The sequence below is a fragment of the Hippopotamus amphibius genome, chromosome 7 (genome assembly GCF_030028045.1).
Source record: "Hippopotamus amphibius kiboko isolate mHipAmp2 chromosome 7, mHipAmp2.hap2, whole genome shotgun sequence".
Classification (NCBI taxonomy): Eukaryota; Metazoa; Chordata; class Mammalia; order Artiodactyla; family Hippopotamidae; genus Hippopotamus; species Hippopotamus amphibius.
In genome coordinates this window covers 96011765-96027192 of record NC_080192.1, presented here as the reverse complement: position 1 = coordinate 96027192, position 15428 = coordinate 96011765, and the positions used below count along the sequence as shown (strand labels likewise).

At 34.7% G+C, this 15428-nt stretch overlaps 1 protein-coding gene and 1 long non-coding RNA gene across 2 annotated transcripts in view; both read right to left on the bottom strand.

Moving 5' to 3' along the window:
* Window positions 1-2738, bottom strand: part of LOC130857006 (uncharacterized) — a 37854-nt gene extending 35116 nt beyond the window's left edge. Inside the window, exon 1 of the long non-coding RNA XR_009054734.1 lies at window positions 2656-2738. This is a non-coding gene — a long non-coding RNA (uncharacterized LOC130857006). The remainder of the gene's footprint in view (window positions 1-2655) is intronic.
* A 2-nt stretch (window positions 2739-2740) lies between these two features.
* The window catches only part of WDPCP (WD repeat containing planar cell polarity effector), a gene marked incomplete at its 3' end in the record, with an annotated part of 364337 nt that continues 351649 nt past the window's right edge, over window positions 2741-15428 (bottom strand). Inside the window, exons 15-16 of the mRNA XM_057743382.1 lie at window positions 15125-15287; window positions 2741-2753 (exon numbers count right to left, since the gene is read on the bottom strand). Coding sequence (XP_057599365.1) covers window positions 2741-2753; window positions 15125-15287 — 176 coding nt within the window. The remainder of the gene's footprint in view (window positions 2754-15124; window positions 15288-15428) is intronic.

Below are 15428 nucleotides of genomic sequence, written 5' to 3'. Positions count from 1 at the left end.
TCCCTCTCTATCTTTTTCTCTGTCTGTCTCTCCTCCTTCTGGGACTCCCAAAATGTGTATATTGGTTCCTTATTGGTATATGAAAAGTCCCATAGACTTTCTTCACATTTTATTGTTCCTCTCAGTGGGTAATTTCAAATGACCTGTCTCTGAGTTTGCTGATTCTTTCTTCTGCTTGATTGATTCTGCTGTTGAAGTTATTGAATTTTTTACTTCAGTTATTGTATTCTTTAGCCCCAGTTTTCTTTTTTTTAATATTCTCTTTTTTAAGTATTTTTATTTTTTTGGCTGCACTGTGCAGCATGTGGGATCTTAGTTCCCCAAGTAGGGATTGAATCTGTGCCCCCTACATTGGGAGTGCAGTCTTAACCACTGGACTGCCAGGGAAGTCCCTCTTTTGCTTTTTTAAATGGTTTCTATTTCTTTATTGAACATCTCATTTTGTTTAGCTATTGTTTTCCTGACTGTCTTTAGTTGTCTGTGTCCTCTTTTAGGTTATTGAGCTTCTTTATGATGATTTTTAAAAAATTCTTTGTCAAGCCATTCATGGATATACATTTCTTTAGGGTTGGTTACTGAAATTTTATTAGTTTCCTTTGGTGGTGTCATCTTTGCTTGATTCTTTGTGATCTTTATAGCCTTGTATTCATGTCTGTGTGTGCAGTTGAAGAAGCAGGAATCTCTTCTATTCTTTACAGACTGTTTTTGTCAGGTAAGGGCCTACTCCTGCCAGGTCCCTAGATGGACAAGCCTGCCTTCAGACTTCAGTTAGGCAGGGCCAGGGCCAGACCTAGAGGCTGCTTCCAGGTCCACAGTCAGGTCCATGGTTGGCTGGCCTATTACTGTGGGCACCAGCAGAAGTACCACATGCTGGGTCCCTAGGCAGATGGGCCTACTTCTGAATCCACAGTTGGCAGGCCTGTTTCTTGGGGTACAGATTGCCTTGTCTTCTCCCAGGTCTCTGGGTAGATGAGACTGCCTCCAGGATCACAGTTGAGCCAGTGGGAGCTCGTCATGGGGTTGCTTCTAGGTCTTTAGTTGGGTGTGTATTCAGCAAGCCTAAAACTGGAATCACAGGTGGGTGTGGTTCCTGCTGGGTCTAGGTAGGCAGGGCAGGTAGCATGACCATAGTTGACTGTGGCTAGAGCCATGTCCACAGGGGGACAGGGCTGTACTCGTCTATATTCAGCAGACTTGCTACCAGGGTGTAGGCATGCCTTCTCAAAGTATCTTTCCTTGGTTTTGGGCTCCACTGGGGGTGCCGCAACTTCTACCTGGATTTTGAAGCTCCTACAGTGGCACTTTTGTTCATGGCTGGTTGCCAGATCAGTGTTTCTGTGGGGGAATGAGGGCTGGAGGAACCTCCTATTCTGCCATCTTGCTAGTAACCATCAACTTTTAATTTTAACTTTATTGCTGGCCTTTTTGAATACTATTAACTCTACACTTTTCTTCAAGTTTAAGGAAAAACAAGGATAGCGTATTTTTCTGAAGACAGAATCATGTATCTTTAAGCCATTAATGCCAAAAGAATCACTTTAAATTGTTCATTCAACTGCCCATACTTTACGTGAATCATTCCATTGAAATTGTGATTTCATAGGTGAGAACAACTGAAGAGTTGAAGTGACAGTATTTTGGATCAGAGTTGGGACCATATAGTATATCTGCTTTGTGACATGGAGTTGGTAGGCCTCAGTTTATGGGAAAAAAAATGTTAGTAACTGCTACATCCCTGGCACAATGCAATACTTAAAAATTCCTTTTCTCTCTTCACCAAATCTCTCAGATGCTGAAGTTGCTCTCATGTATTTCCTTCCCTGGGCTCTTCAGAAGAAAAAGTTCACTTAAAGCCTCTTAATTCTATATGCCTCTCTTGTCCTCTGTATCTACCTTTCTTCCAAATTTTGCATTTCAGTTGGCCCATTCTCAGATGTAAAGGGAAGAAAATGAGTAGGCCAAACTTAGGTTCATCTTTAGAGGACAGTGAAGGGGACATGGTGAAAACATTCAAATATTAATTAATTTTGTCCCTTCACAAGCAGTCATCTATGTGTTATCTATGTTTTCTATTTCCATAATTTAATATGCAGTTTCTTCTGCATGGTAAAATTCTACTTATCTTTGAAGGCCATCTGCTCAGGTGAACATCTTGGCTGGAGGTGAATGCTGCTACCTCATCATGCTTTTTTTTTTTGGTATCACTTGTAGGGAGTATATTACATGGCTGCCTTATGTTATAGTACTTACTGTTTTTATCTTTTTGTTACTAAATTGGGCAAGAATCATGCCATTTTTCTCAATGACCTTCAAAGTCTGACTTCTCAAAGTGTAATCTCCAGGCCAGTGCCATATACATCACTTGAGAGCTTGTTAGAAATTCAGAATCATGGGCTCTACCCCAGATTTACTGAATGAGCATCAACGTTTTAATAAAGTCCCCAAATTTATTTGTGTGCTTATTAAAATTAAGCCTTTGTTATCATCAGGTGACTTGGTATTTTACATTATACCAGCCAAGAGCAATCTTATAACACATCAACTAAAAATGCTCAGGGTTTTCTTATTTTTATGCATTTACTGAAAACTCTTGCCAGCTATGATGTTGTTTTTCTGTTACACTTTAAATACTTTGTGTACCTTGGATAGCATTACCTTCTTCATTACAGGTCTTAGCAATCAAAGATCCAGCAGCACAGGTATCTTTTTCAAGTTCATTCCTTCTGTCAAATACTTGTCTATTTTGTATAGGTCTTCTTAATTGGAAAAAGAATGAAAAAGGAAATTATAGGGTTAGATATGTTACAGATTTAGCAATTATATTCCAATAAAGAGCTAATAAAAATGTAACAGATTTTAAATATTGAATACTTTCAAACTTAGGAAGTTTTAAAAAATATAATGAAAAAGATTAGAACCTTTCAACAGTATAATCATTTAAATACTGTAATGTTAAAAATATTGAAAACTGTTAATTTTCTCACCATAAAATATTTTACAGGACATTTTCAAGAGCATTTAATTGAAATATTTCACATATACAATTTTCAAAAAAAAAGCAGTCATAGAAACAAAATGTGATGCTCTGAACTCCTCCTGGGTATTACAAAATTAGAATGAATGGTAAAAGTTTTCTATTAAATAAATTTTATTTTTCTAATTTTAAATGTAATTCATTATTAGTGTAGAAAAGCTCAAAAAAAAAAAAAAACCACAGAAAAAGGACATTAACATAATCCAAATATCCAGTGTTCTTATCTGGATAGTTAGCTTCTATACTTATTATTATGCATCTTTTTTAACAAAACTTAGACTATATTGTCTTATAAAGTTTTAGGTAACTCTTACTTATGTAATAAGTATTTTGTTTTTAAAATTTTTATTATTTAAGTTATAATACATTAAAATGAACTTTTAAAGACATATATTCTATGAATTTTAACAGATGTATAGATTCATGTTACTACCACCACACCACAAACAGAATACAAAATGGTTTCATCATGCCAAAAAAATTCCCTCGTATTTTATAGTCACAGCCTCCCCTACCAGTACTCCTGGCAACTGCTTCTCACCATGACTATAGTTTTGACTTCAAGAATGTCATATATTTGGAATCATATATATAAACCTGTATGGCTGGCTTCTGTCACTCAGTGTATTGCTTCTGATATTCATTCAAGATAGTACATGTATCAATAGTTTACTTTTTATTGCTGAGCAGTATTCCATTTTATAGATGTACCAGTTTGTTTATTCACCTGTTGAAGGATATTTGTTTTCCCAGGTTTTGGAAATTATAAGTAAAATGGCTATCAAAATTCAACTACGGATTTTTGTGTGATATAAGTTTTCATTTCTCTAGGGTAAATGTTCAAGAATAGGATTTCTGGCTCATGCTAAATATATTTTTGTAGTTTTTTTTTTTTGTTTTTTGTTTTGTTTGTTTGTTTGCTTTGGCTATGCCATGCAGCTTGTGGGATCTGAGTTCCCTGACCAGGGATTGAACTGGGCCCCCTGCAGTGGTCCTCACCCACCAGGGAATTCCCTAAATATATTTTTACTTTATAGGAAACTGCTAAACTGTTTCCTAGGATGGCTGTATCATTTTTGTATTCTCATCAGCAATGAATGGGTTCTCAAGTTTCTTGCGTCTTAACCAATGCTTAGTATTGTCAGTATGTTTTTATTACAGATATTCTAATAGGTGTGTAGGGGTATCTCATCATGGTTTTAATTTTGCACTTTCCTTATGGCCAGTGATGTTGAATATTTTTTCATGTGCTTATTTGCCTTCTGTATATCTCCTTATTAAAGTATCTGTTCAAGTCAAATCTTTTGTGATTTTAATTGGGTTGTTTTCTTAGTGTTGAGTTTTTAGAGTTTTTAACATATTCTGGATATAAATTCAGTGTCTTTCATGTGATTTGCAAATATTTTCTCCTAGCAAGTAGCTTGTCTTTTCATGCTCTTGACAGTGTCCTTTGAAGAGCTAAAGTTGATGAAGTCCAGCTTATCAATTTTTTTAAATTGTGAATTGTGCTTTCAGCATCAGATCTGAGAATTCTTTGACTATTTCCAGATCATGAAGATTTCCTCATGTGTTTTCTTCTAGAAGTTTTATAGTTTTACATTTTATATAGAGATCTGTGATCCATTTTGAGTTAATTTTTGAATAAGGTATGAGGTTTCGTTTAGGGCTCATGGTTCTTACACATAGATCCCAGTTGTTTAAATACACCATTTGTTGCAGAGTATCCTTTGTTCATTGAATCTTCTTTGTACTTTTGTTAAAAATCAGTTGGGCATATTTGTATGGGTCTACTTCTAAGTATTCTGTTTCATTAATCTACATGTCTGTCCTTTTGCTAATACCATAATTTCTTGATTAGTTTAGCTTTAGAGGAGGGGATGGCAAACCACAGTCCATGGTCAAATCCAGTTCATGCCTAGTTTTATAGGAACACAGCCATTCATTTACATATTGTCAATGGCTGCTTTCTTGCTACAACTGTATACTTAAGTAGCTGTGACAGGGACTGTATGACCTGCAAAACCCAAAATACTTACTAACTGGCCCTTCACAGAAAATATTTGCTGACTCCTGCTTTAGAAAGACTTAGGATAACATGTGATTCTTCCAACATTATTTCCCCTTTTAAAAATTGTTTTTGCTATTCTGCTTTCTTTGTCTTTCTGTATAAATTTTATAATCAGCTTGCCTATGTCTACAAAAATCCTTTCTGGGCTTTTGATTAGAATTGTTTTAAATCTTTAGATCAGTCAGAAGACAACTGACATCTTTACTATATTGAGTTTTCCAATCCATAAACCTGGTGTGTACATCCATTTATTTTGATCTTTTATGGTTACTTTAAACAGTGTTTTATAGTTCTTGGCACAAAGATTCTGTACAAGTTTTGTTAGATGTATTCCAGAATAATTTCATTTGTTTTGGAGCCACCGTAAACTTTAAAAATTTTGACTTCCAATTGTACGTTACTAGTATATAGGAATACAATTGAATTTTATGTGTTGTCTGTATATTCTGTGACCTTGTTAAACTCACTTATTAGTTGTATGAGTTTTTTGTAGATAACCTTGGGATTTTCTGTGTAGATAACCATGTTGTCTGCAAATAGGGATGGATTTACTTATTTCCCAAGCTGTATATATTTTTTTTCTTTTTCTTGTCTTATTGCACTGGCTAAGATGTTCAGCACAGTGTTATATATGAGTGATAAGAGTGGACATCTTTGCTGTGTGCCTAGCTATCTAGTTTCGTTTTTGTAGCTTCTCTATAAATTGAGGAAGTTCCTTCTTATTCCTTGTTTTCTGAGTTTCAAAAAATCCTAATTGGGTATTAAATCTGGTCATATGTTCTTTTTGCATCAGTTGATTTGATTAACTAGTTTTTCTTATTTGAACTGTTAATATATTTCACTGATTTTTCAAAATTTAATGAGCCTTGCATTCCCAAGGTAAACTGCACTTGATTGTGTTGTATTTTTAAAAAATATATTACTGAATTATATTTCTTAATCTTTTGTTGAGGATTTTTGCTGCTATATTTATGAGGGATACTGGTCTAAAGTGGTTTTTTGTTTTGTTTGTTTTTTTGTGGTTTTGTTTTGGTACTCTGGGTAATAGTTGCTTCAGAAAATGAGCTGGGACATGTTTTTTAGTCTTTATTTTCTGATAGAGATTGTGCATAATTGATGGTATTTTTTTTCCTCTAAATGTTTGGTAGAGTTCACCAGTGAGACTATCTAGACTTGGATATATCTTTTTTGTTTTTTTTTTTTTAAACTATAAATTCAGTTTTTAAAATGGCTTTAGGAATATTCAGATTATCTGTTCATTTTCAGCAGGCTTGGTAGCTTGTGGTTTTTAAATAGTCTGTTCCTGGCTTGTGGTTTTTAAATAATTAGTCTGTTCCAACTATGTTATCAACTTTATATGCATAGAGTGGTTCACAACATTATTATCTATTTACTGTCTGTAAGGTCTATTATAATATCCTTTCTTTCATTCCCAATAATGAAAACCTATGTCTTTTCTCTTTTTTCCTTTGTCATTCTGACTAGAGTTTAATCAATTTTACTGATCTTTTCAAATAACAACTTTTCAACTTTTGATTTCACTGATTTTTGTTACTGTTTTTCTGTTTTCAGTTTCAGTGATGTATGTGCTTATGTTTATTATTTCTTTTCTTCTGCTTATTTTGAGTTTATTTTGATCCTTTTTTTTTCTAGTTTCTTAAGGTGGTAGCTTGGATGGTTCATTGAGACTTTTTTTTAAAGAAGCATGTAGTAAAATAAAATCTCCACTAAGCACTAAATTACATCCCACAAATTTTGATATGTTATATTTTGATATTTTTCAGTTTATAATATGTTCTGATTTCCTTGAGACTGCCTCTTTGACCTATGGATTATTAGAATTGTGTTTTTTAATTTCTAAGTTTTTGTAGATTTTTCTCTTTGTCTTTCTGTTATTAATTCTTAGTATAATTCTATTTAAAGTCAAGGTTTGTTTTATGACCCAGGATATGATATGTCTTGGTGAAATAAGAAAGTTCATTGGAGACCAGATTAGGCTGGATAAAAAATGAAAATATTCTTTTTTGTTCTGCACCTCCCATTATCTTTCTCATATTATCTTCCTCTGCTTTTTTAAACATAGCTAGATATTCAGTGAAAGCCTGTAACCATCTTTAGGTTGTCAAATTGCTGATTACCTTTTAATTTTTGTGTTTTAAAAGAACTTAAGATTGTCTATCTTTGGAAATATGTTTAAAATTGGCCAGTTTTAGCCATGTACTGAAGCTTAGAAAAAGACTTCTGTACTTAGTTTCTAATTTTATAGGCAGCAAACACCTAGTAGGAATAATTTGAACTTAACCAGTTCTATCTAATATATATTAAGCTACCTTAATAGCCAAACACACTGGAAATGCTCAGTATAGTCTGCATTTATTTCAGTTTAAGATGCAGAAATGGACTTCCTAGACATATGCCATATGTTCTCCTCTTATGCCAAGATAACAAGAATTAAAAGACTGAGATGAATAAACAAGGTCAACTTAGACTGAGCCAAATTAGACAACAGAATAATTGTCAGATTTTCTCTTGGCAGAGACAGTTTGTTTTGAGCCAATCTTCATGAATTATAGGCTGTAAATTTTTTTTTCTGGTAAGTCTACCGCCAGGGATTCTGTTGACAATTTTCTTTGTTTTGTAAACACTGAAGATTTTCAACAGTTATATTGTTTATAGGCACACACAAGGATTCTGAATAGATGGGCATTTTTTTTGTTCCAACTTCAAGAAAACTGCTTAGATACGAATCAAATAAAACCAAGCCAAAATTTAATAACTTTTAACAAGATAGTATTTAATTTGGAGTTTCTTAGGTATGAATTCAGATATAACAAATAGCAAGAAACTAACCAATATTATAACTAATTTATGACAGTAAATATCAAAGTAGATAAATTTGCTACAAATATAAAGTTTATTTGCTCTACAATAAAGAATTTTGGACATTGAAGGAGATGATCTAATACAAATGAAAAATTGAGGCAACCAGAGAAGCTGACTACTTGGAATATAATAACTGGACTTCCCTGGTGGTGCAGTGGTTAAGAATCCGCCTGCCAATGCAGGGGACACGGGTTCAATCCCTGCTCCAGGAAGATCCCACATGCTGCAGAGCAACTAAGCCCATGTGCCACAACTATTGAGCCTGCACTCTGGAGCCGATGAGCCACGATTATTGAGCCCGTGTGCCACAACTACTGGCGCCCACATGCCTAGAGCCCATGCTCCGCAACAAGAGAAGCCACCGCAGTGAGGAGCCCACACACCACAATGAAGAGTAGTCCCTGCTTGCTGCAACTAGAGAAAGCCCATGTGCAGCAACAAAGACCCAATGCAGCCAATTAATTAATTAATTTAAAAAAAAAATCTATGTCAGTACCAAATCTAAAGTATTTTTAGTTTAGTCCTAGGATCATTTATTTTACTTATCATTGCTGTTCTAACCCTAATGGATATTTTTTCCTTTGAAATTGTTTTTTCTTTGTGTTGTGTAACTTTAAAAATTGCTGGTCAAAAATATGAGAACCAACCATTTGAATAATGGTTGTCATAGCCACATCAAAAATATGAAAACCAACTAGTTGAATAATGCATTAATGGCATGTGAGGTATAAACTCTCAGTCAATTCATGTAATGGTGATGTTTTTTAAAAACTTTTATACCCAAGATGTTGTAAATGTTTTAAATTTGGAAGTGCTTGATTCTTTTGTATGTCTAAAATGTCTACTTTACACACTTACTACCAGCTATGTATACTTATATTGTATGTATTCTTGTATTATAAAAATTATTCTTTTATTTATTCAGTAAATATCTATTGAGCATCAGTTGGACACCAAGTACTTTTTGTGAGTTATAAAGAACCAGCTAAAAAGTATCTTTATTTCCTTGTGAAAATTTCATAAATAATGGGAAATTGAGGAATATTTTAACACTGAATTCCATCTCTAGGCTGGACTGGAGTGAGTTGGGCTTTTGCAGTTAGCCTCCATCTCTGCTTTGTTTTCTTACTGTTACCAGGCACTTTTCAAAGTCCTGGAGGATGAAGCAGTGAGCAATAAACAAAGAAAAGGCAAACATCTCTACCCTCATACAGTTTACATTCTAGTAAGTTTGTTTATAAACTCAAACTAGTAGAGTCTACTCACAGCCAGTTTTCAGTTGGTTTCTACATTATATTTAGTTCAAATTAATTTGGTTTATTAATTTTGCCATAAGTTACCCAGAAATTAAAATTTTGTTCAGTGATTTATAAGTATATGAAGAATGAGAATAATCTATGGGAAAGATTTAAAATTAAGAGAACACATTATGGTTCATTCATGCATAGAATATTTGTTAAATGCTCACTCTGTGACTGGTGATGGGTTAGATGCTGTGGTTACAACAGTGAGCAAAAGCAGACACAATTTTAACCACTGGTGAGTAGGCCCAGGCTGTGGGCCATGCTGCTGTGCTATTTTCTTTGCCTCTCTCTCTTCTAGAGGTTGAGACATTACTGAACTCTTGCAGACTCTCTTTTTTCTTGTCTCTGGTTAAACTTGCTTTGTTTATTGAAAGAGAAATTATAACAAAAATTTTAAATATCTTTGGGTAACTAAACTTCCCAAACTGCAGTTTTAATGCTCAAATTAAGCCCTGAGACACAGCATTCAGATGGTGAAGTGTGAAAATAGACCTCATATCAAAACTTCCCCTGATGTCAAGGCAGCTTTCCCTATCAATTCAGCCCAATCAAAATGATCTATTAAAAATGAAGACCACATGCTAACACTTTGTATTAGTTTTCTCTTCTGCAGTAACAAATTACCACAAATTTAGTGGCTTAAACTGGGTTGCATTCTTTTCTGGAAGTTCTGGAGGAGGATCTGTTTCCTCGCCTTTTTGACCTCTTGCTTTCCCTGGCTCATAGTCTTCTTCCTCCATTTCCAACGCTGACAGTGGCAGATTGAGTCTTCTCACTGAAAATCACTCTGATACTGACTCTTCTGCCTCCCTCCTCCACATTTAAGGAACCTCTTCCACATTTAAGGATTACATCAGGCCTATCTGGATAATCCAGGATAATCTCCCTATTTTAAAGTCAGGTAATTAGCAACCTTAATTCCATCTGCTACCTCAGTTCCCCTTTGCCATGTAATAAAATGTATTCACAAAATCTGGGGATTAGGATATGGACATCTTTGGGAGGCCATTATTCTATCACCCACTCAAATATCCTAGTGGCTTCTCATTGCAATCAGAACAAAGATCATACAGCATAGCACAGCCTACAGAGGCCCTAACTAATTTATCATCATCCATCTGCCTTTATAGTTTAGCTACATTGACTCTTTGTCACTTGAAGCTCCCAAATTTGTTCCCACCCTAAGACCTTTGTATGTACAATTTCCTCTCCCAAGAATGCTGTGTCAATTCACCACCTCTTCATAAAGATGACTCCTTCTTTGTATTTTTACCTAGTACATATCATTAGTTGACTTTTACTTATGTATTTCTGCTTGTTTCTTATCTGTATCATTCTTCCTTCCCATACACACCTGAGTGAGAACTCTAGGAGAGCAATGTTTCAGCTATGCATCAGGCATTGTGGTAGGGTTTGAAAAAATTATAATGACTAAGACAGTTATGGTGGTTCCAGCCTTCATGGAGTTTATATAGGTTAATGAAGAAGAGCTATTAATCTAATAATTACATAAGAGAATAAAATTATAAACATGACAGTGTTATAAGTTTATAGTTAGTGTGTTTTAATATCTGGTAGGACTAATTCCCCCCTCATAGATTTTTTTTAGTGTTTTCATAGATATTTCTTTTAATTTTTTTTTAATTTTTAATTTTTTGTTTTATTTTTGGCTGTGTCCGGTCTTTATTGCAGCACATGGGACCTTTGTTGCGACATGTGGGCTCTTTGCTGTGGGGCATGTGCTTCTCTCTAGTTGTGGCGTGTGGGTTTTCTCTTCTCTAGTTGTGGTGAATGGGCTCTGGGGCACGTGGGCTCTGTAGTTGTGGCGCATGGGCTCCAGGGTGTGTGGGCTCTATAGTTTGCAGCACCTGGGCTTCTCTCTAGTTGAGGCGCATGGGCTCAGTAGTTGTGGTGGAGGGGTTTAGTTGCCCCACAGCATGTGGAATCTTAGTTCCCTGATCAGGGATTGAGCCTTCGTCCCCTGCATTGGAAGGCAGATTCTTTACCACTGGACCACCAGGGAAGTCCCCCTTTTATTGAATTTTAATTTGAGTTTATTCTTACTTGAGTGCCTTGAATTTATTTTTCATTTCTTAGACAATATTATCTTTCTTCCTTTTCTTTCTTGAGTTTAGTGAACTTCCTCTCTCCCCTCCTGCCCTTCTCCTCTGTTCTTCCTTCCTTTCCTTCTTAGTTTTTGTCTTTTTAATCCAGAGTGGGTTTCCATGTATCCAGTTGCTTTTTTGAGTTTATTTCATTCTGCTTGGAGTGTTGCTGTACGGTTTTCGTCTACTTCATGGTTGTTTTGGGGGAGAGAATTTTCCTCAATTAATGTGTGTTGATTTTCATTTTCTGTTCCTTTAAAGTAACTCTATATGGAACTGTTTATCTTTATCCTATTTATTTTTGTGGTATTAGATGTATTTTGTGAAATTCTGGTTCAGTAGTGCCACCAGTATAGCAGAGTCTAGGAAATTATTGGTGTAAGGATAGATATATTTACCAATGGAACATAATGACAAATCCAGAAATAAACCTTACACTTATGGTTAACTGATTTTTGACAAAATTGCAAAGGTAATTCAGTGGGGCAAGGAGCCTTTTACACAAATGGCGCTAGGAAAATTGGATTTCCATGTACAAAGTGATGAACTTAGACCATCATACATAAAAATTAACTCAAAATGGACTTAAATGTAAGAACTAAAACTACAGAACTTCTAGACCAAAACATAAGAGAAAATTTTGGGGTCCTTAGGGTTAGAAAAAGATGTCTTACAAACAACACAAAAAGCACAATTGATAAAAGAAAAAAAAATAGCTAAATTGGGCTTCATCAAAATTTGAACCTTTTGTACTTCAAATGACATTGTTAGGAAAATGAAAGGGCAAGCCACAGACTGGGAGAAAATATTTGCATGTATCTGATAAAGGACTGATATTCAGACTATATAAAGAAATTTTATAATTCAGTAATAAGAAAACAACCCAATTAAAAGATTCACAAAAGTTTCATATAGATATTTTACTACAGAAGATATACTAATGGCTAATAACCACATAAAAATGCTCAGCATCATTAGTCATTAGGGAAATACAATTAAAATCATAATGAATACAACTCTACACCCAGTAAAATGGTTACAATAAAAAAAACTGACAATATCAATCATAGGTGAGAACATGGAGCAATTGGAACCCTCATACATTGCTTGTGGGTATTTAAAATGTTATAGTCACTTTGGAAAAGCAACCTGGCAGTTTCTTAAAACTAAGAAGATAAATATAAACTTACAACAATATGATCCCCCAATTCCACTCCAGAAGATCTAACAAAGGGAAATGAAAACAAATGTCCACTTGAAGACATATACGTGAATATTTATTAGTAACCTTTTCATAATAGCCACAAACTGGAAATAATTCAAATATTAAATCAGCTGGTGAGTAGATAAACAACATGTGGTATATTTATACAATGGAATACTGTTCAGCAATTAAAAAGGAATAAACTACATGCTACAATATGTATGAACCTCAAAAACATAATGCTAAGTGAGAGAAGCCTGACATAAAAGACAACATATTGTATGACTACATTTATATGACATTTCCAGACTGTATGATTTCATTTATATGAAATTTCTCTAGAGACAGAAAGCAGACCAGTGATTGGCTAGGGCTGGAGGTGGGAGTGGAAACTGACTGTAAATTGGCACAAGGAAGCTATCTTGGGTGATAGAGATGTTCTAAAACTGCAGTGATAGTTGCACAACTTTATAAATTTACTAAACATCACTGAATTGTATACTTACAATGGGTGAATTTAGGATATATGTAAATTATGCCTCAGTAAAATTGTTTTTTAAGAAGTAAAGAGGTTGGACTTCCAGGTAGCTGAAGATAATAGAAGCTGCCTTCCTTTCTACCTCCTAGTACTTCCTCTATAAACAATACAGAACATAGATAGTAAAGGGAGGGAGGATTGAAACTCATAGGAGAAGTCAAACTACATGAAAACTACACCTTTGGCATAACTTGAAGACAGAGAATGTCAAGACGTCAAAATAATTATAAGTAAAATGGAAAAAAACCAAATCCCAGTGCAAGATTTCTCCAACTCCTGGTGCTTTTGTAGAATAGAGCATGGACTACATGAAAGGGGCTTAAAAGTAACAAGCAATTTGAAGGGGCAGTTTTTAAAATGCATAGCTTTCGGGGCAAGGAGATGGGTAGGTGATAAAAGGAAAAAAGGGAGAGGCACCTTTTGGTACTGGTGTGAAGGGGGAAAGAAGCATAAGAGGAAAATTTAGGGTCTTGCACAACAAAAAAGAGTGAAAAATGAGAGGTCATTCAGCTCCACAGGAGTGTGTGCAGAAGCGCTTAATAAGCCCCTCTGGTTCTCTCACCTCCACACTCTTCTTTTACAATTTCTGGCTAATCTGTTCTTCTGTGACTTGACATAAGCAGGCTAGTAGAACTGTGACTTTCCCTATTCCTTTTCCTATCAAGTTTGTTACTTTTACTGATAGTGAGTTTGCTATTTTTAATTGACAGAGCTGCCAAGTGGAGTTTTTCCACTCTTAGGCTGCAGATAAAGTCAACTGTTGGTTTTTATAACCTGTCCTGAGTAGAACTACAAGGCTGAACTAGCTTGTGGGTGGTGGGAGGTTGGGAGCAGCCCCAGAACATCACAAATTCCCATTTTATTACTAGAAGTTCAGCAGTTTTTCATAAGTAAATGCTTCTCAATTTGTTGTTTGCCTTTATTTGATTTCCAGAGCCCTGGAATGGTAGTTTTGGTCCAGTTTTATAATTGTTTCCTGGGGAGATTTGCTGACCTCTAAACTGCCATACCCAGAAATCCCGCCCCTTCATTTACCGTTAATCTATGTAGTTTGAGGCATTTTCTCAAGGGTATTATAAGTATATATGTATAGTTGATAGATATGAAATATATATTTCATGTATCATATTGTATATCATATTTTATATTCATATATAATATATGATATATATAAAAATGTGGCCTCTTCACAATTATTGCATGTAGTTGGGATCCTCAAGAACAGGTGTGTTAACTAAAGACCAGGGGCCAAATCCTGTCCACTACCTGTTTTTGTAAATAAAGTTTTATTGTAACACAGCCACTCTCATTCATTTATATATGGTCTATGGCTGCATTCATATTACAGCACCAGAGTTGAATAGTTGCAACAGAGTCTACGTGGCCTACAAAGCCTAATATCTGGCCCTTTATACAGAAAGTTTTCTGACCATGACAATGCTTTAGAGCATTAGCATCATCATAATTAACATTATAATTATCATTATAAATAATGATATTGCTTTGTCCAGTGTTTTTGATTTCACATTTATCCTTTCTCTTTGTTTTTTCAATAATCCAGTGTGGCAAGCTGGATAGCTATTAAATGATCATTTATCAGATTTCAAAAACGAGTGGCAAGCTTGCATAAGTATGAACAAATGAAATTATAATTCAAAGTAAATATTATAAGAATATTTTAATAATATAATACTAAAATTTAACAACAGAATACAAATAGAATTTAATACGTTATAATAATTTCATTAGGCCTGAAATAACATTCATTCTGAAAACATTCTTTTCATATATTTCTGCCTCCATCATGCCTGCTCTTCCATGACCAAACTACTGCAAAATCCTAGCCATGAGAAAATGCACATTTCTTTCTTTGACATTTTGAAATTTCCTTGCTTATTAGTTTGCATTTAAACAGGGAATATTTTAATTGTTTAATACTAAATACTTTTCCTTTAGGGAACAGATTTTCTCAGTTCAGCATAGTTTACCTGTCAGTAGAGACATTCAGTGTTCTTTGTTGAATGATATGTCTGTAGATTGAACAAAAGGGAGGGAGGTTATCTGCAAATGTGTCTTCTCCTTGAGGGGCTAAAGATAGGCCAACAAAAGCTTCATTTAGCATATCCCCTCTGTTCAAAGGCCCCAGGAGTTCTGTTAAAAAAGGATTAAGATATGAGTCAAATACAGATGTAATTTCTGCTAACTTGTTCATAAGTACAGTTACAGGAAAACTTTCACATATCCCAGTGAAACTTTTTTTTGGTCCGTTTACTATGTAGCACACAATGGAAA